We start from the raw sequence: 27,014 nt of genomic DNA on the forward strand, positions 1-27,014 counted from the left end.
CTTTACCTCCGGAATATTTTACCCAAGAGGACGCCATCATCATTTAACCATACAGTAAAGCTGCATGCCCTCGGGAAAAGTACGGCTGTAGTTTCCGCTTGCTTTCAGTCGTTCACAGCACCAGCACAGCAAGGCCGTTTTGGTAAGTGTTACTAGGCCAGATCAGTCAATCATCCAGACTGTTGCCCCTGCAACTACTGAAAAGGCTGCTGCCCCTCTTCAGAAACCACACGTTTGTCTGGCCTCTCAACAGATACCCCTCCGTTGTGGTTGCACCTACGGTACGGCTATCTGTATCGCTGAGCCACGCAAGCCTCCCCACCAACGGCAAGGTCCATGGTTCTTCTCTTTTGTCGGATGTGCTGCTTTGAAATGCGTCTGGACTGAATTTAGAAACTGGATAGTGCCGTTAACCAAAGACGGCTCCTAATGTAACTACCGCAGAAGATGTGTTACAACGCTAATATCGTTTGCCGGTAGACTGCACTGTCCACTAATATAAATCAGTATACTTAGCACTGTGCGAAGTGTATTAATGATGTAAAAGAAGCAGTAAATGCAGAACGTTGTTTAGCTCGCCCTCCACGCTTCGTAGCCTAGTGAAGTTTTGAATATTGTACAGAAACAGTGTGGACTGTAGCTGAAATGCGAATCAATACATAGGTGATTGCCACTGATGAACTGTGTTCGAGTGACATTTTCACCCCTTTGAAACTGCATGGGGCCACGCATTTGAGCTGCTATGCGCCACGCATGGGGTTTAGACAAACGGTCCCAGAACGGTTTACAGTCGTACTAGCAATACACGAAACCGCTATCGTCAATCATTTATAAGTAATTATGACATTTACAAACGAGTCTCTGTACATACATTAAAATACGTATCACGCCGGTTGCTCATATAACTTCCTCTCGCACGAAAGCACCTTAGAACTGGAAGGTACTGACGTAGTGTTGGGTACATAGTCACCAAGGCAAGATAGAACCGACTTCAGAGCTGTGGTATGACAATTTAAAAATAAATAAACTGCCGCCTCACATACACACACATACTGTAAGAATTTCCGAGATACAGACCTTACCAGTACCAGCACTAGGATATTCCCTTCCCTTGCAGTCGGTGTACTGTTGCATAAGTAACGTCTCTTTCGCAAACTCCTGCGGTCTCTGCCCGCTGTCGGTTCCGCCCTTTGATATCTGTGCGGTTTCTCTGAAGCACGTGAGTAGAAGCGCTGGTAACTCTCTCTGGTATTCCCTCTCATCAAGCGAACTCCACAGTCCTCGTTTGTCGCCAGGGCCATCCCCCAGCTTAGAAACTGCACTCGTAATGAATAGTCTCACGAATTTCCTTGTTGCCTGTGGTGCAAATAACGTCTAAGGGGGCACGGCTGCTCACGCAGTCGGCAGTGGTAACGAATATTCCGACAATCAATTCAGATACTTCGGTTATTCATTCTGAACTACACTCCTGGAAATTGAAATAAGAACACCGTGAATTCATTGTCCCAGGAAGGGGAAACTTTATTGACACATTCCTGGGGTCAGATACATCACATGATCACACTGACAGAACCACAGGCACATAGACACAGGCAACAGAGCATGCACAATGTCGGCACTAGTACAGTGTATATCCACCTTTCGCAGCAATGCAGGCTACTATTCTCCCATGGAGACGATCGTAGAGATGTTGGATGTAGTCCTGTGGAACGGCTTGCCATGCCATTTCCACCTGGCGCCTCAGTTGGACCAGCGTTCGTGCTGGACGTGCAGACCGCGTGAGACGACGCTTCATCCAGTCCCAAACATGCTCAATGGGGGACAGATCCGGAGATCTTGCTGGCCAGGGTAGTTGACTTACACCTTCTAGAGCACGTTGGGTGGCACGGGATACATGCGGATGTGCATTGTCCTGTTGGAACAGCAAGTTCCCTTGCCGGTCTAGGAATGGTAGAACGATGGGTTCGATGACGGTTTGGATGTACCGTGCACTATTCAGTGTCCCCTCGACGATCACCAGTGGTGTACGGCCAGTGTAGGAGATCGCTCCCCACACCATGATGCCGGGTGTTAGCCCCGTGTGCCTCGGTCGTATGCAGTCCTGATTGTGGCGCTCACCTGCACGGCGCCAAACACGCATACGACCATCATTGGCACCAAGGCAGAAGCGACTCTCATCGCTGAAGACGACACGTCTCCATTCGTCCCTCCATTCACGCCTGTCGCGACACCACTGGAGGCGGGCTGCACGATGTTGGGGCGTGAGCGGAAGACGGCGTAACGGTGTGCGGGACCGTACCCCAGCTTCATGGAGACGGTTGCGAATGGTCCTCGCCGATACCCCAGGAGCAACAGTGTCCCTAATTTGCTGGGAAGTGGCGGTGCGGTCCCCTACGGCACTGCGTAGGATCCTACGGTCTTGGCGTGCATCCATGCGTCGCTGCGGTCCGGTCCCAGGTCGACGGGCACGTGCACCTTCCGCCGACCACTGGCGACAACATCGATGTACTGTGGAGACCTCACGCCCCACGTGTTGAGCAATTCGGCGGTACGTCCACCCGGCCTCCCGCATGCCCACTATACGCCCTCGCTCAAAGTCCGTCAACTGCACATACGGTTCACGTCCACGCTGTCGCGGCATGCTACCAGTGTTAAAGACTGCAAAGGAGCTCCGTATGCCACGGCAAACTGGCTGACACTGACGGCGGCGGTGCACAAATGCTGCGCAGCTAGCGCCATTCGACGGCCAATGCAGATGATAAACGGGAATTCATTGGACAAATATATTATACTAGAACTGACATGTGATTACATTTTCAAGCAATTTCGGTGCATAGATACTGAGAAATCAGTACCCAGAACAACCACCTCTGGCCGTAATAACGGCCTTAATACGCCTGGGCATTGAGTCAAACAGAGCTCGGATGGCGTGTACAGGTACAGCTGCCCATGCAGCTTCAATACGATACCACAGTTCATCAAGAGTAGTGACTGGCGTATTGTGACAAGCCAGTTGCTCGGCCACCTTTGACCAGACGTTTTCAGTTGGTGAGAGATCTGGAGAATGTGCTGGCCAGGGCAGCAGTCGAACATTTTCTGTATCTAGAAAGGCCGATACAGGACCTGCAACATGCGGTCGTGCATTATCCTGCTGAAATGAAGGGTTTCGCAGGGATCGAATGAAGCGTAGAGCCACGGGTCGTTAACACGTCAGAAATGTAACGTCCACTGTGCAAAGTGCCGTCAATGCGAACAAGAGGTGACCGAGACGCGTAACCAGTGGCACTCCATACCATCACGCCGGGTGATACGCCGGTATGGCGATGACGAATACACGCTTCCAATGTGCGTTCACCGCGATGTCGCCAAACACGGATGCGACCATCATGCAGCTGTAAACAGAACCTGGATTCATCCGAAAAAATTGAAGTTTTGCCATTCGTGCACCCAGGTTCGTTGTTGAGTACACCATCGCAGGCCTCCTGTCTGTGATGCGCGTCAATGGTAACCGCAGCCATGGTCTCCGAGCTGATAGTCCATGCTGCTGTAAACGTCGTCGAACTGTTTGTGCAGATGGTTGTTGTCTTGAAAACGTCCCCATCTGTTGGCTCAGAGATCGAGACGTGGCAGCACGATCTGTTACAGCCATGCGGATAAGACGCCCGTCATCTCGACTGCTAGTGATACGAGGCCGTTGGGATCCAGCACGGCGTTCCGTATTACCCTCCTGAACCCACCGATCCCATATTCTGCTAACAGTCATTGGATCTCGACCAATGCCAGCAGCAATGTCGTGATACGATAAACCACAATCACGATAGGCTACAATCCGACCTTTATAAAAGTCGGAAACGTGATGGTACGCATTTCTTCTCCTTACACGAGGTATCACAACGTTTCACCAAGCAACGCCGGTCAACTGGGGTTTGTGTATGAGAAATCGTTTGGAAACTTTCCTCATGTCTGCACGTTTGTAGGTTTTGCCACCGGCGCCAAACTTGTGCGAACGCTGAGAAAAGCTGCTCATTTCCATATCACAGCATCTTCTTCTGTCGATTAAATTTCGAGTCTGCAGCACGTCATCTTCGTGGTGTAGCAATTTTAATGGCCAGTCTGGGTGTGACGAGTCCTCTCCTTTTGGCTCAGTCCTCCCAACACTTTTCTTCCTCCACTTGCTGCCAAGTCACACCTCTCCTTTCCACAGATATTCGCACTCCCGGTTTCCACCGTGTTCTTGGGCGCCCTCTAGGTCTTTTCCCATCCATCTTTAGTTCTTCCATAATTTTGGGGAGTCTCTGCCCATGCATCCTCTTAACATGCCCATACCATATTAATCTCTTTCTTTCAATTTCTTCTCTCATACTTTCTTGTTTGAGGTCCTTTCCAATCTCTACATTCCTTACTCTGTCCATTCTTGTTTTTCCTTAACTGCTCTGAGAAATTTCATTTCCACTGGTTGCAGTCTGCTCCAGTCCCTTTCTGTCATTGGCCATGTTTCTCCTCTATAGGTGACAATTGGGAAGTAATAACTCTTGTACACAAGGAGTTTTGCTTTTTCTGACACTTCCTTATTCCATATCAGGTGTTTTATTGTTTGCTAGAAATTTCCTCCCTTCCGTACCCTCCTATTAATTTCGTTGGTTATTCTTCCATCACTAGATATTTCACTCCCTAAGTAAGAGAAACTGTCTACCACTTTGAGGGGTTCTCCATTCAAAGTTATATTTTCGTTGATCCCTTTGTCTCTTCCAAATACCATTACTTCACTCTTATCTTGATTCATTATTTCTTTCCACGCATCAAGTTGTACCTGTACATCTACCTCTTTATCGCCCCATATTACCATATCATCTGCAAAAATCATCTTTTTGTATTTTTCTTTTACTATATCTTTAACTGCCCTATACATTCTTTCCACCACAACATTAAAAAGTGCAGGAGATGGAATACTTTATTGTTTAAGTCCTTGTCTTATGTCGAAGTATTAAGAGTTCCCCAATGATGTTCTAATTCCACAAATGTGTCCTTTGTACATTGTCTATATTACATTAATGTATTCATCTTCTATATCTATTTTCTTCATTTCTTCCCATAGTCTTTCCCTGTTAACTTAGTCATATGCCTTTTCTATGTCTATAAAAACCATTATCACCCATTTGTTATACCCCAACTTTTTCCGTCAATTGATGGATAGAAAATATCAGGTCGATTGTGCTTCTTCCTTTCCTAAACCTATGCTGTTCTTCACTCAGCTCCTTTTCTATCTTTTCACTTATTCGACTGTTCCTCTGTAGTGTTTACAAAGTCTTCTATTGCCTTTATTGAAGATCGGAACAATGCCAATGTCAAGATAGTATCAGTCACATATTACGCGTATTTGAAACACTTATAAATGTTGGACAGATTGCGTTGAAACAATTAAGCAAATACACTGATTTGCCAGTTACAAAATGGGTGCTAGTTGAACGATCAACAAGTATATGATACTTACGGGAGAAAAATTTTTAAATTTTTTATCATTGGACTTCTCTAAGGCAGTTCACAACAAATCATTCATCTTCCAAGAAATAACTGAATTAATTGACATTCTTTGACATGGGACTTGTTGAAAAGTTGTCTGTGTTTTAATTATGATACCGATACTTCTTCAAATGAACAATGTAGGTAAGCAAAATTTCCTGATTATCATACTTTGAAATTAGGCCTCCAATTTCTCCACGTAAAATCTCTATGAAACAGAGAAAAATCCAGAGAAGGCCAACGCGTTTCATTACAGGTTTGTTTAGTATGCGCAGAAGCATTACAGGGATACTCATCCAAACCCAATGGCAGACGCTACAAGAGAGGCCTTGAGCATCACAGTGCCATTTATTGTTAAACTGCCTTCTATCTCGTGAATAGACCATGAAAGTAAAATTGAGACATTCGAGCACACACGGAGGCTTACCAGCATTAGTTGGTTCAAATGGCTCTGAGCACTATGCGAGTTAACTTCTGAGGTCATCAGTCGCCTAGAACTTAGAACTAATTAAACCTAACTAACCTAAGGACATCACACACATCCATGCCCGAGGCAGGATTCGAACCTGCGACCGTAGCGGTCACGCGGTTCCAGACTGAAGCACCTTTAACCGCACGGCTACACCGGCCGGCCCAGCATTAGTTCACTCATGCACCATCGGAAAGGGGAAGTCTATCTATCTATATCCGAATCCCGCTCCAGCTACTGCCGGGTCTGGGTGTAGACGAGTCCTCTCCATTTGGCTCGGTCCTCCCACCACTTTTCTTCCTCCACTTGCTGGCAAGTCACACCTCTCCTTTCAACAGATATTCTCACTCCCGTTTTCCACCGTGTTCTTGGGCGCCCTCTAGGTCTTTTCCCATCCATCTTTAGTTCTTCCATAATTTTGGGGAGTCTCTGCCCATGCATCCTCTTAACATGCCCATATCATCTTAATCTCTTTCTTTCAATTTCTTCTCTCATACTTTCTTGTTTGAGGTCCTTTCCAATCTCTACATTCCTTACTGTGTCCATTCTTGTTTTTCCCTTAAATGCTCTGAGAAATTTCATTTCCCCTGCTTGCAGTCTGCTCCAGTCCCTTTCTGTCATTGTTTCTCCACCATAGGTGACCATAGGGATGTAATAATTCTTATACATAAGGAGTTTTGCTCTTTCTGAAACTTCATTATTGCAAATCAGGTGTTTTATTGTTTGGTAGAAATTGCCTCCCTTCTGTAACCTCCTATTAATTTCGTTAGTTATTCTTCCATCCCTAGATATTTCACTCACTAAATAAGTGAATCTTTCTACCACTTTGAGGGGTTCTCCATTCAAGGTAATATTTCCGTTGATTCCTTTCTCTCTTGGAAAGTGATAATGAAGTGATAATGCTAAAAACGTACCCTCCGCCACACCTCATCAAGTGGTTGGCAAACTATTGCTGTGGATGAAGATGTAGATTTGGATGTAGTAAAAGCACTTTAACGCTTTCCTATCCGTTCAACGCAGAATATCACCGACGTCGTTTGTTTCTGGGTATTTCGAAGAGTCGATATATAAACGGTTGTACGCTACATCTAATTAGTCTATAAATATACTTCCATATTTGGGAGAAAGTGTCTAAAAAAGAGTTGGGAGACTATTCAACGCGGTTAGTGAATACATTTCCCATGGATGAAAAAGAAAGGGAGGAAGATTAGTGTTTAACGCCCCGTTGACAACGAGGTTATTATGGACCTAGGGGTGGAGCAGGATGGGGAAAGAAGTAGGCGGTTCGCTTCCTCATATAGATGGAAACTATTTTATTGTGCGTTCCGTTGGCTCTCTCTGATATCTCTAGTGTTTTAAAAAATGGTGTGTTTTCATCCTCGACAATGCTGCAACCTATGCTCCAGCGACTCAAAACAGACTTTTGTTGAGAAACTTTTCTGCATCTTCCAACAGCTCTGACTCCACCCCGTTTCATTTTCATGTCTTTTTGCTGCTGAAGGGTCTCAGGAGATCCAAGATGAGCGTCCTCTCGTACCAGTTTGAATATCACTGCAAATGGCTGTGTTCTTCGAAACGGGGATACAAAATATTGTGACATGCGGTTTCACAGTATGACCACGGTCTTAACACAGATGGTGTTACCGTTGAAACTTAGCTTAACACGTGTCCCTTAAATTAAAGTATATTAATCTATTCCATTTCGTGTTCTTTCTACAGCAAAACACGCTAGTTGGATTCCCTGTCGTTGTAGTACCAGATTACTTGTTGCAATTGAAGAGTGATACTTTTCATACTGAATCCATCTAAGAAATTTTCATTACTGATAATACGAATAGTTGTAGCTGGCTGTCAATAATGTGACGACTAACCGCATAAATTGTTGATGCAATACTATACTTAGAAAACTTTTTAGTACCTACATTATGCGATCAAAAGTATCCGGACACCTGACTGAAAATTACTTACAAGTTCGTGGCGCCCTACATCGGTAATTCTGGAATTCAACGTGGTGTTGGCCAACCCTTAGCCTTGTTGACAGCTTCCACTCTCGCAGGCATACGTTCAGTCAGGTGCTGGAAGGTTTATTGGGGAATGGCAGCCTATTCGTCTCGGAATGCTTCATTAAGGAGAGGTATCGATGTCGGTCGGTGAAGCCTGGCACGAAGTCGGCGTTCCAAAACATCCCAAAGGTGTTCTATAGGATTCAGGTCAGGACTCTGTGCAGGGCAGTCCATTACAGGGATGTTATTGTCGTGTAACCGCTCCGTCACAGGCCATGCATTATGAGCAGATGCTTGATCGTGTTGAAAGATGCAATCGCCATCCCCGAATCGCTCTTCAACAGTGGGAAGCAAGAAGGTGCTTGAAACATCAACGTAGGCCTGTGCTGTGACAGTGCCACGCGAAACAACAAGGGGTGAGAGCTCCCTCAACGAAAGACACGACCACACCATAACACCACCGCCACCGAATTTTACTATTGGCACTACACACGCTGACAAATGACTATCACCGGGGACTCGCAATACCCACACCCTGCCATCGGATCGCCACATTGTGTATCGTGATTCGTTACTCCACACAACGTTTTTCCGCTGTTCAATCGTACATTGTTTACGCTCCTTACACCAAGCGAGGCATCGTTTGGTACTTACCGTCGTGATGTCTAGCTTATGAGCAGCCGCTCGACCATGAAATCCAAGCTTTATCACCTCCCGCCTAACTGTCATAGTACTTACAGCACGCTTTTGTGTTGTACGTGTTCCTTCACGTTTCCACTTCACTATCAGATCGGAAATACTAAAAACATCGGAAATACTAAACCCCTTTTTTCAAAGTTGTTTCACAGAGGAAGACCGCACCTCAGTTCCTTCTCTAAATCCTCGCATCATCATCATCATCATCATCATCATCATCATTTAAGACTGATTATGCCTTTCAGCGTTCAGTCTGGAGCATAGCCCCCCTTATACAGTTCCTCCATGATCCCCTATTCAGTGCTAACATTGGTGCCTCTTCTGATGTTAAACCTATTACTTCCAAATCATTCTTAACCGAATCCAGGTACCTTCTCCTCGGTCTGCCCCGACTCCTCCTACCCTCTACTGCTGAATCCATGAGTTTCTTGGGTAACCTTGCTTCTCCCATGCGTGTAACATGACCCCACCATCTAAGCCTGTTCGCCCTGACTGCACGAACGAAAAAGTGGCTGATATCGAAATAAGTGTCCAAGGAATAGAAAAGTAACTGAAATCACTCAGCAGAGGGAAGTCCACTGGATCTGACGGGATACCATTTCGATTCTACCCAGAGTACACGAAAGAACTTGCCCTGCTTCTAACAGCCGTGTACAGCAAGTCTCGACTGGAAAAGAGCACAGGTGGTTCCGGTTTTCAAGAAGTGTCGTCGAGGAGAAGCGCAAAACTATAGGCCTATATCTCTGACATCGATCTGTTGTAGAATTTTAGAACATGTATTTTACTCGCGTATCATGTCATTTCTGGAAATCCAGAATCAACTCTGTAGGAATCAACATGGATTCCGGAAACAGCGATCGTGTGGGGCCCAACTCGCTTTATTTGTTCATTAGACCCAGAAAATATTAGATACAGGCTTCCAGGTAGATGCCATTTCCCTTGACTTCCGGAAGGCGATCGTTACATTTCCACACTGTCGCCTGATAAACAAAGTAAGAGCCTACGGAATATCAGACCAGCTGTGTGGCTGGATTGAAAAGTTTTTAATAAACAGAACACAGCATGTTGTTCTCAATGGAGAGACGTCTACAGACATTAAAGTAATCTCTGGCGTGCCACAGGGGAGTGTTATGGGTCCATTGCTTTTCACAATATATGTAAATGACCTAGTAGATAGTGTCGGTGGTTCCATGCGGCTTTTCGCGGATGATGCTGTAGTATACAGAGAAGTTACAGCATTAGAAAATTGCAGCGAAATGCAGGAAGATCTGCAGCGGACAGGCACTTGGTGCAGGGAGTGGCAACTGACCCTTAACATAGACAAATGTAATGTATTGCGAATACATAGAAAGAAGGATCCTTTATTGTATGATTATATCATAGCGGAACAAACACTGGTAGCAGTTACTTCTGTAAAATATCTGGGAGTATGCGTACGGAACGATTTGAAGTGGAATGATCATATAAAATTAGTTGTTGGTAAGGTGGGTGCCAGGTTGAGATTCATTGGGAGAGTCTTTAGAAAATGTAGTCCATCAATAAAGGAGGTGGCTTACAAAATACTCGTACGACCTATACTTGAGTATTGCTCATTAGTGTGGGATCCGTACCAGGTCGGGTTGACAGAGAAGATAGAGAAGACCCAAAGAAGAGCGGCGCGTTTCGTCACAGGGTTATTTGGTAAGCTTTTAGCAAAATCAAGTGGCAGACTCTGCAACAGAGGCGCTCTGCATCGCGGTGTTGCTTGCTGTCCAGGTTTCGAGAGGGTACGTTTCTGGATGAAGTATCGAATATATTGCTTCCTCGTACTTATACCTCCCGAGGAGATCACGAATGTAAAATTAGAGAGATTCGAGCGCGCACGGAGGCTTTCCGGGAGTCGTTCTTCCCGCGAACCATACGCGACTGGAACAGGAAAGGGAGATAATGACAGTGGCACGTAAAGTGCCCTCCGCCACACACCGTTGGGTTGCTTGCCATGTATAAATGTAGATGTAGATGTAGAAAATGTATACCTAGGGATGTTTAGGAGTGTGAAAATCTCGCGTACAGACGTATGATACAAGTGACACCCAATCATCTGACCACGTTCGAAGTCCGTGAGTTCCGCAGGGCGCCCCATTCTGCTCTATGAGGACGTCTAATGACCGCTGAGGTCGCTGATATGGAGTACCTGGCAGTAGGTGGCATCAAAATGCACCTAATATGAAAAACGTATGTTTTTGAGGGTGTCCGGATACTTTTGATCACATAGTGTACCTGCAGTGTCTGTCTGTAGATGGAGTTAGCTAAAACTGATATCTTGGCTTTAACAACGAAACAAACTGACGGAAGAAACTCGCAACAGCGAAAAGAAGATGTGCGACATAACGAAATTTGATAGGCGTTTTTCCACATCTGGAAGATCAGTCTATTCATGTTTCGCGCCAGTCGCTTACGAGTGGTACTAGTAGTGCCACTAAGACGGTGCAAATCAGCTTTGCTTTAAATACACGCTCCAGCAGTCATGAACGTTAGTCACCTTTGAGATTGGACCTGGTGAGTTGACGTTAGTCAAGAATGCCTTTAGGGCGGCGAAGACGCCATTATCAACGCCTCACCAGTTTGAACGAGATCTTGAAACATGGCTACGAGAAGCTGGACGTTGCTTCTGCTGTATTGCAGCAATATAGCCACTGTACATGACTACTGGTAGCGGTGGCCACGTGAATTTACTATCGCAAGAAGACCGAGTTCCGGACGGGCACGTGACGCTACCAAGACGGAAGATGTGTTCTGCGAGTGGCTCTATCGCATCGTACTGCGTCTGCAGCAGCAAAATGAACAACAGTTGGCACCACAGTGACATAACGAACGGTTACAAATGGGTTACTTCAAGGACAGCTCTGAGTCAAACATCCTGTAAGCGCAGTCCACTGTCCTCAAACCACACCACATGCGACTTAAGCAATGTCGAGCGAGAGTTTATTGGAGACCAGGGTTGAGGTTGTAACACTACGCTCTGGCGCACGATACTCTTTAAAGCCTGTACTATGGTAAGTTGACGGGCTTCACCTTATAAAAAAGGATTTTTGTATATATGTTGACCGCGTGTACCTGAATGGAGGCAAAATCAGACTTTCACCCACTCAGTAGCAACAATGATACGTCAAGCAAGTCTGAAGTGCAACTACACGTTAGGACGGACAAGAAACAACACAGCAGATGCTACCAAATTGTTAATAATACGGTCGCCAGCCTAATTAGGCATTAACTGAGTTTCTTCCCAGTACAAGTTGATGCACGTTCATACAAAACAACACGTAATAACACTGCATAATATGGTAAATTTTAGATCAGAAAATCTACTGAACTAATAATTTCACTTTCTGTACTAATATGGACAAGCCATAAATACACAACAATACACTATAATGTTTACTACAAACTTCGTACTGTTTATGGATCTGATTAAAATCGGGCATAGGTTTATGGATCTGATTAAAATCGGACACTTTCGAAACACACATACAATTTCAATTTTGAAAAAGGTAAAACACTAATAAATTTTGGTTTTATATTTACTTTAGCTTTGCTGGTCAAATCAGTTCAGTACACTTCAGAATTTAAATGAATAGAAAAGAAAAAGGGGGGGGGGACCCTGAAACTGTTATGATCACTGTACTGAAATTTTTGATTATCGAAAATCGTTAAGCACTCAAGATTTCCAATATATGAGTTACTACTCTTTTTGTTTTATTTCTTGCTCATTTAACTACCATTATTTTTGTCTCAAATTAACTAAACTTCATTACTAAACCAATTTCAACATTGTCTTCCAACTTTGTCAGACCTTTGTTCTTTACTTATTGATTCATTAACAACAAAGTTCTTTAAACATCATTCTAACATAGATAGGTCTGCAGGTAATTATTATTAACATAAACTTTAAATCTTCATTTCGGGACACTCGGATTGCACAACATGTGGAAAGGACCCTGTCTAGGTTAGTGATGAGGATAATTAAATGATAGGACAATTCTGGTAAAAGTTAAGTTGTTATTGAAGAGTCGGGAACAAAAGTAACACTGGTCCATACGAATACAGTACTAAAAGTTTCAACCTGTACGTATCGATGCGGCGGTTGGCGGGCGGTGAGATGGCGAGGCGCAGAGCACACATACAATCATAGCTATGGCTCTTGATGTATCGGCACTTTACTTCTTCTTAGCGTCGCAATATTTTTCCATTTAGTGCCTATGGAATATTGCCATGCTGTATAGGCGTCGGAAACAGCACATCCGAGGCTCAATGAAATCACGTTTTCCAGGAGAGCCTCCTCGATCCAGAGCGTGTTTCTCAGACCGATGCCCAACTCCGACTACTACTGCTGAGCCCGTTATGCCGTGCCGCGCTCGCGTGCATTTTCCCGCGCTCGCCTGCCATCCACCTTTTACCGCTCCCCTACAGACAGGGTACTCACCAAAGGTTTTGCATTCCACATATCCTAATACATTGCCTACGTATGGACCAGGCGCACAATTACAACTTTAACATCTTACAACAGTTTCAACATTTCTTACATTTCCATTTTGTTATAATGTTGCTTGCAATTTGACATAAACATTAGTATTCACATCGAAAATTGTTTACAGTTTCTTTAACATAATGACATGAAAAGAAAAAAGAAATGAAATCAGAACATTGCTTACACTAATTTATCGAAAATCAGAAGAAAAAATTATTATATGTACAACTGTATAACGTTGCTGTTGTTACAAGGTCTGTTGTTGTTTCTGATGAAAGCAGTCTTCGTCTTGGTACCAGTGACGGCAGTAACGATTAGAAGGGTGCCAATTGAGGATTTGCATCCAATCCGTCTGTGTGCTAGGTACTCTGGACCTGCACCTGGAGTTATAGTCTGGGGTGCTACCCCGTGTGGCAACAGGTACACACTCGTGGTTATCCCACAAACCCTTACTGCAAATTTTCACATCTGTCTGGTGATCCAACCTGGTGTGCTGCCAATCATGACCAACCTTCCAGGGGTTGCGTTTCAACAGGGTAAAGCTCGCCCACTTACCACTGCTGTAATCTAACACCCTCTACCGGGTAGCGACATGTAACCTTGGCCTGCTCGATCACCAGATCTGTGTCACATCGAGAACATATGGGAGATCATTGGGCGACAACTCCAGCGCCATCCACAAACAGCATTAACCGCCCGTGTAGTGACCGACGAACTGCAGCAGACATGGAACTGCATCCCACAAACTAACGTCTGGTACATGTGCAACACAATACATTCACGTTCGCATTCTTGCGTTTAGCATCTGGCACCGATTATTAATGTACCATCGTTTCACATTTGAAATGGCTCATCTCGCGCTTACATTAAACTGTGATTTTGCAACGTCAGTGACTTAAATATGTTAAAAAATGGAAACTTCAGGTATGAATATCAACAATGTAGGAAAAGACAGCCGGCCGGAGTGGCCGTGCGGTTCTAGGCGCTACAGTCCGGAACCGCGAGACCGCTACGGTCGCAGGTTCGAATCCTGCCTCGGGCATGGATGTGTGTGATGTCCTTAGGTTAGTTAGGTTTAACTAGTTCTGAGTTCTAGTGGACTGATGACCTGAAACGTTGAGTCCCATAGTGCTCAGAGCCATTTGAACCATTTAGGAAAAGACAGATTGCCACTTATCGTAAAGAAGACACATTAACTTACAGAGAGGGACAATTAAAAGACACATAAATAAAGCTTTCGGCCACACCCTCCATCAGTAAAAGAAAGACGCACACCATTCATACACACCTGCAAGCACACCTCATGCCTACATGACGGCCAACTCCAGCATCTCGGGCCATAATGCAACTATCACGTGGGATGCAAGCACCAATCTGGAGACGGCAGGGAAGGGGAAGGGATAGTGGTATAGGGGTAGGGAGAGAGACGAACGCTTTCTGGTGGAGTGTGCAGGGACTAAAGTGCCAACAGACGCAGCGACAGGAGGTTGTGCGCCTGGGAGGTGGGGAAAAAAGGAGCAAAAATGAAGGGGAGTGGGGAAAGATGGGCGTATGTGTTGGAAGAGGGTAGTAAATGAACAGAATGGGAGATATGATTGGGGAGGAGATGACAAGACAGAAGGGGTGGAGGGTGTGGGGACAGTATGTTACCATAGTTTAAAGCTGGGGTAATTATAGGAACAGAGAATAACTCCCATCTAGACAGTTCAGAAAAGCTGGTAGTGAAGGGGAGGATCCAGTTGGCTCGGGTAGTGAAGCAACCACTGAAATCAGGTGTGTTATATTCAGCAGCATTTGTGAGACAGGGTGGTCTACTTTGCTCTCGGCCACAGTTTGGCAGTGGCCATTCATACTGATTGACAGCTGGTTGGTAGTCATACCAACATAACAAGCTGTGCAATGATAGCACCAGGGCTGGTAAATGACGTGTCTGCTTTCACAACTACCTGGCCCCTGAAGGTGTAAGATAAACCTGTGACAGGACTGGAATTGGAAGTCTTCGGTGGGTGGATTGGGCAGGTTTTGCACCTGAGTCGTCCACAATGATATGATCCTTGGCAAGGAGTTGATATTGGGAGTGACTTTGGGATGGACTAGTATGTTGTGCAGATTGCATAGGCGATGGAAGACCACTTCAGCAGGGGTGGGAAGTATTTCGGGTAGAATGTCCCACATTTCAGGGTGTAATGATAGGTAATCAAAGCCCTGGCGGAGGATGTAGTTCAGTTTTTTCATACCGGGATGGTACTGGGTAATGAAGGGGACATTCCTTTGTGGCTGGTTCTTGGGGGTGGTGGGAGGATTGGAGGTGTGAGGGGACATGGCATGGGAGATACGTTTGTGGACTAGGTCTGGGGGATAGTGACTGTCTATGAAGGCCTTGGCGAGACTCTCAGCATATTGAGCAAGGGAGTTTTTGTCACCGCAGAAACGGCATCCACAGGTGGGCAGGCTTTATGGGAGGGATTTCTTGGTGTGAAAGGGATGCCAGCTGTCAAAATGCAGCAACTGTTGGTTGTTCATAGGTTTAATGTGGACACAGGTACGGATCGAGCCATCAGAGAGAAAGTGGCCAACATCCAGGAAGGCGGCCTGCTGGGTTGAGGAGGAGGATGTGTAGCAGATAGGAGAGAAGGTGTTGAAGGAGGAACGAAGATACGGAGACGTGGCCCTGAGTCCAGATCATGAAGTTTTCATCGGTAAACCTGAACCAGGCCAGGAGTTTGGTGTTTTGAGAGGCTAGGAAGGTCTCCTCTAGATGTCCCATAAAAAGCTTGGCATAAGAGGGTATTTCGTGGGTGCCTATGACTGTGCACGGATTTGTTTACATGCCTAAAATTCGAAAGGAGAAGAAATAGTGGGTGAGGATAAAATTAGTAGGGGTATGAGGAATGAGCTAGAGGATTTAGAGTCCGAAGGACATTGGGGAAATAGCAGTAAGACCATGGGCGCTCGCGGTCGCATGAGTGACTCTGATTTAATCACTTTAAATGGTGCATCCAGAACTTGCAGCACGGTCGATAACATGTGTTTCTTAGCGGCCATCTACAGTGGTAGAAATGTCCACGGAATTGACAAGGTGACGTGAATGTAAACTGTAAAGTCGCTCACTTTCAGATGTGGTACTTATTTTCAGTAATTAATATTAATTTAATTTTAACCTGTTGGACACTTCAAATACGCAAAGACTTGCAGCGGTGGGAAGTGACACGATATTTATCGAACTCTTCCGACCTCTGCGGACCGGCGGCGAGGGTCATTAAGTCCTATACAGACTGAATTAACGAGTTCATTTCAGAGAGGTTTGCAGTGAGAGGGGGGGAAAAAAAAAACATTAACGCCCGGGTGGGAACAGCAGTGCGGAGCAGCGTCTTGTGAATTACTGACAACTTAGTTTGCGTGCACATAACTTGCTGTGGTAAAAATACCACACATAATTAGAACAATCCGTGAAGGCGGATTTAAAAGATGCTCACGTTGAAATGTGATACGAACTGCCTGCAATACCACACACACGCACACACACACACACACACACACACAGACACACACACGCAGCTCACGTGCAAGACTTCGAAGGATACTATACTGCACTTCGGTAACCGCGCTGCGAACCAAACAGCAGGTCGCTGCGACTGGCAGCTTCATCTACAGCAAGTTCTACTGAGCGGGTCTGGAGCGCTTCAGTTAACTTCAGATCGTGAATGACGTTGTGTGTTGACCTTGTTTCTATTTTTATAGCGCTGTGGCTCGTTCGGGATTCCCAAAAAAATCGTCGTTGCCGCTTTTTTCTTTCGTTCTGTTAATTGTGTTTACGGTGAATTGAATCGTTGTAATTTTGATAATGCTTTTACAAACGAGTTGAAAACTATGTTCTAAAAACCTCATAATTTGTAATTAAACATTTCAAATATTCTCGTAATTAATGAAAAGGGATTTTGTGTCCTTTTGAAGCTGAATGAAAATGTATGAAACAACCATTCCAGTATACTATGAGTTCCGTAACACGAAAATTTAGGCCTAAGAAAGTGAAATTTATTTTTTATTAAAACTGCTGAATTCCTTATTTAAACATTGATTCTGAACTTGTTATAACGTAGATTGTTTTATAGTAAGTATACGGCAAGAATCGATTGATAACTAGATGAACAATACCCAGTAAGTAACTTTGAGAAACTCGAGAAAAAAGACATATTTCTTTACAAATTGATTATAGAATTAGAAGGCGGATAATTGAATGAAACATCTCTCTGCGTACTGCATAATGGGCAGCTTTATTGAATTCGTGTTGGCTAACGACGACAAATCCAAAATGGAATTCATAAACAGGTATTTAAACGCCATGAACTGACATGAGACTTCGAACTAGAGAAGAGCTTGCTACGTCGTCGAGGCTGGAGCGAAGGTACCGGAGACAACAGTTGCAACCCGTGCAGTGTCGCTGACAGTACAGATGAATACTGCATTGTCGGCGGCGTTGTCATTTGTCGCAGCTTCTATTGCGCAAGGCATAAATCATAGAATAGCGAGTAGCAGCGGAAGAGGTCTATCTAAATCGGAAGGTGCTTTTTGAAATGGTTACGAAAAAATTGGAAAAAAAGCACTGAACAGATTCGTTACGCGAAACATTCCTCATAAATCCTTCAGCCTTTTTACAAAACTACGTTGTGTATTGCTCGTTATCTCAGTCATTCTTTATATAAACTGCTCGCTAAGTGACGTCTGATTGCATTTGGTTGATCGTAATAATAATACTGATGTAAACATTACTTTATTTATTCTTCTGCATTCGCTGTTATCTCATTGTCATTTCTTTCCCGGGGAGCACATAGGCAATGCCATCGAGCCGAGTAAGTAACAATAATGGTACGATTCAGCGGTTATACCCAAATTCACAGTACTGCACAACTGCAGTTTGATGATTGACTAAAGCCTCTCATTTGTAAGTATATATGACGGTAGTATCTGTTCTCGAAAGAACAGTTACCGTGGATGACCATGCAGCTTGCTAGAAATGAAATGATAATTAAATGGACACCCTAGCTGCAAACAGGCGTTGATGTACTTCATTGGGGACATGTTGAAAATGTGTGCCCCGACCGGGACTCGAACCCGGGATCTCCTGCTTACATGGCAGACGCTCTATCCATCTTTTTTTTTTTTTTTTTTTTTAGGAGAAACAGAAACCTTTACAAAACCTTTACAAAATAAACATAGTACGTCCTGACACATGATAACTGTCCGGGAAGGAACCTCGCTGCCGTCCTACCATGCAGCATGAAATAACAAGAAAATCAAAGTGGGGCCGCCTCCGGCACCCTAAAGAGAAGTATTTATGGATATGAAAACAAAATTTGAAGTACATCCATTTGCTAACTGTTCAAGCCTGTGTTTTTCGTAGGTCGCATACTCGCACAGTGTTCTTAGTCGATCACATTACTTGGTCGGTTTCACAACGAAAGCACCGCCGCTCATCTTTGCGCACCCGGCACGCCCCAAGTATATGGCGGGTCCGCAAAAACTGTTACTAGGAAATTGGCATACCAATCCTTGTACTTCTGTAGCCGTAATAGTTTTGTGTGTCCATCTTGCAAGTATTGCCAGTAATCCAGGACGTTCAGTAAGTTCGTACGTGTGTCTCTATAGCTGTAATGGACCGTCATACCCGTGATCCACGCCACTGCGTTCGTCTTATGATGCGGAAAATACGTTTCCTTTGTAAAAAATACTATGTCAGAAGAGACTGCTGTATAGATAGTGCGCCGCATGAACGCTATTATCTTTCTTGCGAGAGTCCAGACAGCCAATGCCTCACCGCAGACCAGCCGATGGTCGTCCGTATCCAGCACGCCGCATTGCTGACACAAGGGCGAATCCGCCAAATGTATTGCGTACTTTTTATCATTTGTAGGGTATTTTCGGTTCACGACAATGTACCATGTTGATCTGACTGATGTAGGTAGGTGGGGGTGGTGGACCGTGCGCCACACCATGTGCCAATTAGCAGCTGGATGTTTGCGTTCCACCCTATTCCGGGCGATCTGTCGAAGAAGCAGATGGTACACTTCCTTCGATGTCGACGGTCGGGTCGTCGGTAAACGCTCTCGAACGTAACTGTGTTCCACGATGAACGTGCGCACATACGTTAAAGGTGGCGATATATGGCCGACACTGACTGGAGGAAGATGCGATGTTGGTACGAGTTCTTCGATGATCGTCCCCGTAAGCGAGTGATTCCTGTTGCGCCACCGTTTGAGCATAGTATTAATATGCATGGCACGCGCCTTCTCGTGCACATTCACTAAACCTACGCCCCCTCTCGCGCTGGGAGGGTAAGCGTGTTGTACTGTACCTTAAAGAGTTGTCCCAGGCACACGTAGTACCCAAAAGCCGCCTGAATCCTCATAGCCATCGTGCGCGTCAAGGGGAGAAGGTGTGTCAGGTAGCACATCATGGGCGCGAGATAAAGGTTGACGAGTAACACTCGCTGCAGCATATCCATCGACCGTTGGGCGTTTAGTCGTACTGCCGTGCGGACTCTGAGTAACAGTCTTCGGTAGTTGTCCGCAGCCGTTCTCGCTGTCTCTTTATGAAAGGTGATACCCAAACAGCGGAGGGTTTCCACCCCAGGTAAGGGTCCTTCCGTTCCTGGTTCAAGTCCACGCCCCACATGCATGAATTGTGATTTTCGGTAGTTGACCACACTTCCAGCTGCCATCCCATACGTCTGTAGCCAATCCAATGCTGTTTGAGTCTCCCTCTCATTCCGTGCGAGGAACACAATATCGTCCGCGTATGCTCTGCATTTGAATGACAAATGCCGTAGGGAGATCCCGGTAAGTCGGCGGCGAAGGCCTGCGAGGCACGGTTCTAAGGCGATCGCATAAAGGAGGATCGACGAGGGGCAACCCTGTCTCACTGATCTTAAGATCTTAAAATACTCAGTTCTCCCTCCGTTGACCACCATCGCTGATCTGGCGCCGTGCAACAGCCGCATCACAGCAGTGGTCAATAATGGCGAGACACCCATCCTGTTCATCACCGCCGCGAGGTACACATGATCCACGCGATCAAAAGCATGATCGAAATCTGCTGCAACAATGGCCCCCCGGAGGCGGCATGCAGCCGCGAGGGCGACGACGTCACGATAGTCTCCCAAGGCTGTGTGGATATTACTGATGCCGCCAAGACAAGTCTGATCGGCATGTATTCGATTCTCCAGCGACTTTTTGATACGACATCCCAGGATGCGCATGAAGATCTTGTAGTCACTATTAAGGAGGGTCAAGGGGCGATAATCACAAGGCCGTTTGCCACCACGGGGCTTCGGTATCGGTATCATGAGCCCTTCCGTGAATTGAATGTGAACCGGTACTTCTTGCCGCAGAAGCTCATTAAAGATACATAGCCACATTGGTGTCATAATGGTCACAAAGGCACGGTAAAATTCCAACGGGAATCCGTCTGGACCTGGGGACTTGTTGCAAGCACCTCGTGTAATCGCTTCCTCCAGCTCTTCACAAGTAATTTCAGATAACCCGTCCGCTTCCCCATTCACGCTCGTCGCGTCTGGGATCTCTTCCAGGACGTTCCCCAGCTCCCTCTGACCCTCCCCGTTGCTCGCATAGAATCTGCTAAAATGATCCGTAAACGCCTGTGCTATGCCCCTTTGTGTTGTAAAACGACGGCCATCGCCGAGATCGATTAAATTCCTGCGTCTTCTTCGTCTTTCCTTTATCACATAATGCATCGAGGCAACCTCGTTGGGCAGGAAATCCTGCGACCTCGCGCGTATCATCGTACCTGCCATCCTCTGCGTCGCAAGTTGTACCAGCTTCGCCTTAACTCGGTGGACGGCCGTCTGGCGTTCTGGTGTAGGTGGATGAGCTAACAGTTCCCGGAGAGCCGTAAAGTAAAACTCAGTGGTCGTGCGCTGCCATTGAGAAACCTCCTTCCCGTAACCTATTAACGTCCTCCGTAAAGCTGGCTTCGCGCACTCGATCCACCACTGCAGGACAGAACCGAAAGAATTTCGTCGACGGAGGCAGCCGTGCCAGGTGTCCTCCACCATGCGGCGGCATTCTGCATCTCGCAGGTGGGAGACGTTCATCTTCCAATTACCCGTCCGTCACCACACCTGTTGTCTATCAAGGTTAACGGTACAAATATATGCCTCGTGGTCTGTAAACGCTGTCGGCCATATTTCTGCGTCCACCGTCGACATTGCTAACGCCCTAGAAACGTAGGTTCGGTCCAAACGGCCCGCGGAGTGGCTAGTAAAAAATGTATATCCTGGTTGGTTGCGATACTTCAGGTCCCATGTATCGACTAATTCCACCCCATTAATCAGCTCCCTAAGTTCTTGGCTAGTTGTATAGTGAGGTTGTTGGTCCTTTCTGTCGAGCACACAATTAAAATCTCCGCCGAGTATGCAACCATCGTATCGTCCCTGGAACAACGATGTAACCGCATGGGCGTAAAAATCTGCTCTGTCGCTTCTCTTATCCGAGCCTGACGGTGTGTATATGTTGATCAAACGTATTCCTCCTATGGTCACGGCCGTAGCACAGGCAGAAGGCAAATACTCTACTTCGTCTGCACGTATCCTTTCCTTTAATAGTATAGCTGTGCCAACGCCCCTCTCGTCACACGGGGAACAGTAAATGTCGTAACCGTAAAAGTCCGAGGGGGGAAGTACCCGAACTTCTTGTAATAGTGCTATGTCTAAATCCGCAGACTTTATCATGTCACTAAGCATCTTGATTTTTACCGGCGTCCCAATGCTATTGATGTTAACAGACCCTATCCGATAAGCTTGTTGCATGGCGGGCAACGTAGATAGCGTACCGTACGGTCGCTAATTTTGCCGTACATAGGCTGCTGTCGGACTAACGTCCCCCGCCGTCCCCTCATATGGTCTGCCATTATTCCGTGTACTCTGCCGGTCTTACACCGGGAGAGTGCGTGGGAGCAGTTCCTCCGGCATCATCTGTTCCCCACGGGGGTGGTTCTTCTGACCAGTCCCCTAGTGTCTCATCGTTGTCGTGCGGTGCAGGCGCCGTAACCTCCGCAGTAGCCTATTGCCGTCTATCGAGCTCCTTCGCTGTGTCTGGAGCATCGTCAGCGGTAGGTCGTACCGCCGTCCCGCTGGCCACCGTTGCATCCACGCTAGGCAGTTCTGTATCCATGGTCGTCTGTTCTGTACTCGTAAACTTCTCAGAATTGTCTGCTAGATCAGATTGGTCGTTCTCCACCGTGAGGCGGCGCTTCTTCCGGCGTTTTGGTGATCGCTGTTTACGTTGCCGGGCCTCGGAATCAGAGGTCAGCATGGTCTCCAGTTGTTCGTGGGGGGCGTCGGAATCGTGCGCCGTAGTATTATCGACGTCTCCAAGTGCCTTATCTGAAGGGGCCGCAAGCGGAACCGAAGAGAGGGCGTCCTGTGACTGCTGCATGCGGTCCAGCGCAACGTCGTCTTTCTGTGGCTCGCCACGATCGCTGTCTGTGTGTTCTGGTACGCGTGTGTCTCGCGGCTCACGTCATCGCGTAATGCGGCGACGTAAGTCATGGGGAGCACAGTCGGATGCGGCGTGAGGGATGGATCATCCCGTGGCAGCTGTAATAACCTTCGTTGAGCACACTCAGAACGTATGTGTCCCTCCTTCCCACATCCAGAGCACGTCCGTGGTTGTCCGTCGTAAATGACAATCGCCCTACGACCGGCAATATACAAGTATGACGGGACGTGTTTTCGGAGTTCGATCCGTATTTGTCTGACGCCATTGAGGACAGGATACGTCTTGAAACTCGCCCATTTTTCAGCCACGTGGGATAGGACCGTTCCGTAAGTACGCAGGACGTCTGTCACCAATTCTTCTGGCACTTCGAACGGAAGCTCAGAGACGCGGATCGTTCGGAGGCCCATGCCGGCGTGTTCAACTGTTACCGCTCCAACATTCCCGTCTGAATGACAGAAACGAACTCCTTGTCGGTGTCGAAGTAGTAGTTCGCCACATGCCGCTTCATTGATGAGCTTGACATAGACCACGCTGCTGACTATAGATAAGTGTATTCCAACTAGAACGCCAGGTTCGATTTTCACCTCATCCCGTAAATAACGTTAGATCTCGTAAGCCTTCGGTCGAGCATATTCGTTAACAAAACTAAATTTCAGTGTCGATTTGCGGAACGACAAGGCCATGATCCGTTCTCTGTATACCGCGACACGCCGCTACACACTCAACGTAAACACCTCTTGCGCAGACGTGCGGCAGGGACGTAAACACCGTCCGAACCGCTGCGCCGCCGAAGGCTGACAGTCTCAGCCACCGAGGACACAGATGAATAGCGAGACTGCAGGGACTTATCCCTTGCACGCTCCCCGTGAGATCCACATTCCCAACATGTCAACACCACTACGTCCTAATGCGCCTAATAGATGCTTGCACATTATACTCATTACTCGTGGCAGATTAATCTACCAAGTCCCGTAAGAGATCGGGCATAGCGCGTGCGTTCGCACAAGAAGGTCAATGGCCGGGAAGCCATATTTTAACTATATATGACGGTAGTATCTGTTCCCGAAAGAACAGTTACCGTGGATGACCATGCAGCTTGCTAGAAATGAAATGATAGTTAAATGGACACCCTAGCTGCAAACAGGCGTCGATGTACTTCATTGGGGACATGTTTTTTCAGGAATAGATACTACCGTCATATATAGTTAAAATATGGCTTCCCGGCCATTGACCTTCTTGTGCGAACGCACACGCTATGCCCGAACTCGTACGGGACTTGGTAGATTAATCTGCCACGAGTAATGAGTATGATGAGCAAACAACTATTAGCCGCACTACGAATGTAGTGGTGTGGACATGTTGGGAATGTGGATCTCACGGGGAGCGTGCAAGGGATACGTCCCTGCAGTCGCGCTATTCATCTGTGTCCTCGGTGGCTCAGATGGATAAAGCGTCTGCCATATAAGCAGGAGATCCCGGGTTCGAGTCCCGGTCGGGGCGCACATTTTAAACATGTCTCCAATGAAGTACATCAACGCCTGTTTGCAGCTAGGGTGTCCATTTAATTATCATTCCTCTCATTTGTATTACTTAAAATCACGGTATTCGTATCACGTCTCCAGCCGGGACATAACGTCATCTTGACACACTATTTCGTCGGTCCACCTGGTCGCTATCTTCAGGTGAGTAAGCCGTCGCACTGATATCAAAGGGTAGCGGCGACTCCTTTATACACCGCCTGTAGGTCCACCGCGCGTGCGTGAACGTGTAAGTCCCCTCTAACGCAAAGTCGATATCAAACATGTTGACACATACTGATTACCGAAACAAAGACCATTGTTTTTTAATGTTGAACAGAACAGGATTTCAACTCTTGCTTAAAGGATACACCTTATCCCGGTTTACAGTATTGTCTGCTAACCGGATTTCAACTGCTTCTTTCACTACACAGTCCCAATAACGCAGGGGCAACAATTTCTTTCTCATCACACATTTTCTGTCATTCAGTAAGACAATCATCCGCAACCACAGATTTTTCTGGCTGAAATAAACGGGTGTGGCGACGGTGCTCCACTCTTCGATCCTGGACCGTACAAATAGTTTGTGCAATATAGGCTTTCCGGTAATGGCAGGAAATTTTGTAGACACCTGGCTTCCTCAAACGCAATTTTTTTTTCCTTCGATGTATTATCAGTTTTTTCGTGAATATTTATTCAAGAGCTCTCGAGGCTTGGGATTTACATGTTCTGTGTGTAATGCCAAGTTGCCTCTTTGCACATTTTTATTAGTGTGCATCTTTTAGCCATTTCTTCAGTTAATCAGAGTTTTATTTAAGTGTTATAGTTACCATATACGCGTAGTATAATGTCTGAAACTGTCACTTTTGCACCTCCGGTCTTAGTGACAAGAGACATGCTTCTTATTGTAAATTAGTTGGATTAACGCACGGTGGTGTAAATTCTTTTTGTACCGGTGTGGCACCTGAGTAATAAATGTATATTATATAGTGTACAGCGTGCGTACCGCTAAAACTCAGAAACGAGTCCCTGTACGATCAAGGGAGTTGATTGGTGTGGTAGCAGTCTGTCCCTCGTCCATGAAGAAGGATCGCCAGTTTTACCTTAAGGGCGTGCTTTTGAAAATATAAGGAATGGGAAGTTTCGCACTCTAGAAATTTCTAGAACATTCCAGAGTACTCGAGAACATTCCGAGCGTATTCGATAGCAATCCCCAACATTGCAGAACGTTCCGAAATGTTCCACAACGATCCTGGATGCTCTGGAATGTTCGAGAATAGTCTGGGAACATCCCAGATGATTTTGGAACATTTCAGAACACTCTCGAATGTTGATGGAGGGTACCGAAACATTGTTGTCAGTTCAAAGCCTTTTTAGTACGTTCTGGAATTCACCACTTGTGGGGGTATACATGATGAAGCGAAATTCGTACATTCGAGCTTCGCAGCGCGACTCCTCATATGCCAGCGATAAAAAAATGTCTGTCACAAGATTTCGTCAGGCGAGTACATCCGGCAGAAAAAGGACCTTAAAGAGTTACAGTCTGGCAACACTGTAACCACATGAATGGTAACTACCTCTGTCAGCACATGTTTGTCGTCTCTACCATGAAGTAGTAGTCCGTATTTCAATTGTAGGGACGCTCAGTATTTGTTTGTGTACGTGTTAATCATATGTGGTTAAGGCAGCAGAAATGAACCAAGAAAAGTTGAAGAAACTACAGGCCCAGTTGCGGATTGGAGGAAAAGGAACTCCGCGAAGGAAGAAGAAGGTTGTTCATGCAACCGCAGCTACTGGTGACAAGAAGTTGCAAAGTTCGTTGAAGAAGCTTTCAGTAAATATTATACCGGGCATCGAAGAAGTAAATATGATCAAGGATGACGGTGCTGTAATTCACTTTAATAATCCTAAAGCCCAAGCATCTTCAGCGTCCAATACATTTGCCATCACTGGCCTTGGAGAAACCAAGCAAATTACAGAAATGTTACCGGGTATTGTAAGTCAGTTGGGCATTGAAGGTTTGACTCAATTAAAGCGCCTGGCGTCGAGTGTTGCAAACAGTGCTGCAGGTGGCAAAGCTAGCAATGAAGAAGACGACGAAGTTCCTGAACTTGTTGAGAACTTGGACGAGGCAAGTAAGGAAGAGGTTGCTGTAATATCAGATAAATCCAGGGGGACGGAGGCAGATGGATTCGAAGGTGACGGAAAACAGTGAGCCGTGTATCGACTCGTACTACACATTGTGTTTGGATTGCATTGGTTTTCCTTTTCTTCCCCTGACATGTTTGTTTGATATGTTGTCTGTCATTAAGTGGCTGCTTGGTTGCCTTTTCCCTCTGCTATCGTTATCTGCGTTTTTGCTTCCGGGGAACTGCTATGGAGGAAGTGAGATCTTTGATCGGTTGTAATCTCGTATGCTGGCGCGGAAGTAAGGGATTGCGCGCAGAGAGTGTGTTGGATACGGGAGGGCAGTATGGCTCTCCAGCGCGAAGCAGGCGTCGTCGGTTCCGAGTCGCCACGTGATGTATGTCGGTTGTGTGTAACGGGCGGGTCGAGTTGACGGAAGAGCTCCCCGCGTGTTGGTTGTATGCAGAATCGCCCCGCGAGTACTTGCTGTTCATTTCGCCTTGGTGGGATGTTAGCAAGCTTCTTTAAATCCTCCGTTTCAACACTGGAGTTTAGAAGGAGACACCTAACATGAAGGAGCGGTCACTACCCGTCAACGTTGCAGAGCAGACGTGAACTCCGGTGACAGAGCGTGTTGTCGCGTGACCGTGGCGTGTTGGG

At 46.3% G+C, this 27,014-nt stretch overlaps 1 protein-coding gene and 1 non-coding gene across 2 annotated transcripts; both read left to right on the forward strand.

Annotated features, from left to right (window-relative positions):
* Positions 1-24,136: 24,136 nt before the first annotated feature.
* Positions 24,137-24,210, forward strand: Trnai-uau. Its single transcript has one exon. It is a non-coding gene; the product is annotated as a tRNA-Ile (tRNA).
* Positions 24,211-25,905: 1,695 nt separating this feature from the next.
* On the forward strand, positions 25,906-26,442 carry LOC124773166 (transcription factor BTF3 homolog 4-like). Its single transcript, XM_047249378.1, has one exon. The coding sequence runs from the start codon at positions 25,921-25,923 to the stop codon at positions 26,440-26,442; it is 522 nt and encodes a 173-aa protein (XP_047105334.1). The 5' UTR covers positions 25,906-25,920.
* Positions 26,443-27,014: the final 572 nt, after the last annotated feature.

Source organism: Schistocerca piceifrons, chromosome 2, assembly GCF_021461385.2.
Source record: "Schistocerca piceifrons isolate TAMUIC-IGC-003096 chromosome 2, iqSchPice1.1, whole genome shotgun sequence".
NCBI classification, from domain to species: Eukaryota; Metazoa; Arthropoda; class Insecta; order Orthoptera; family Acrididae; genus Schistocerca; species Schistocerca piceifrons.

Coding starts and splice junctions, on each gene's coding strand:
- LOC124773166 (XM_047249378.1), top strand. CDS start 25,921: ATGAACCAAGAAAAGTTGAAGAAACTACAGGCCCAGTTGCGGATTGGA.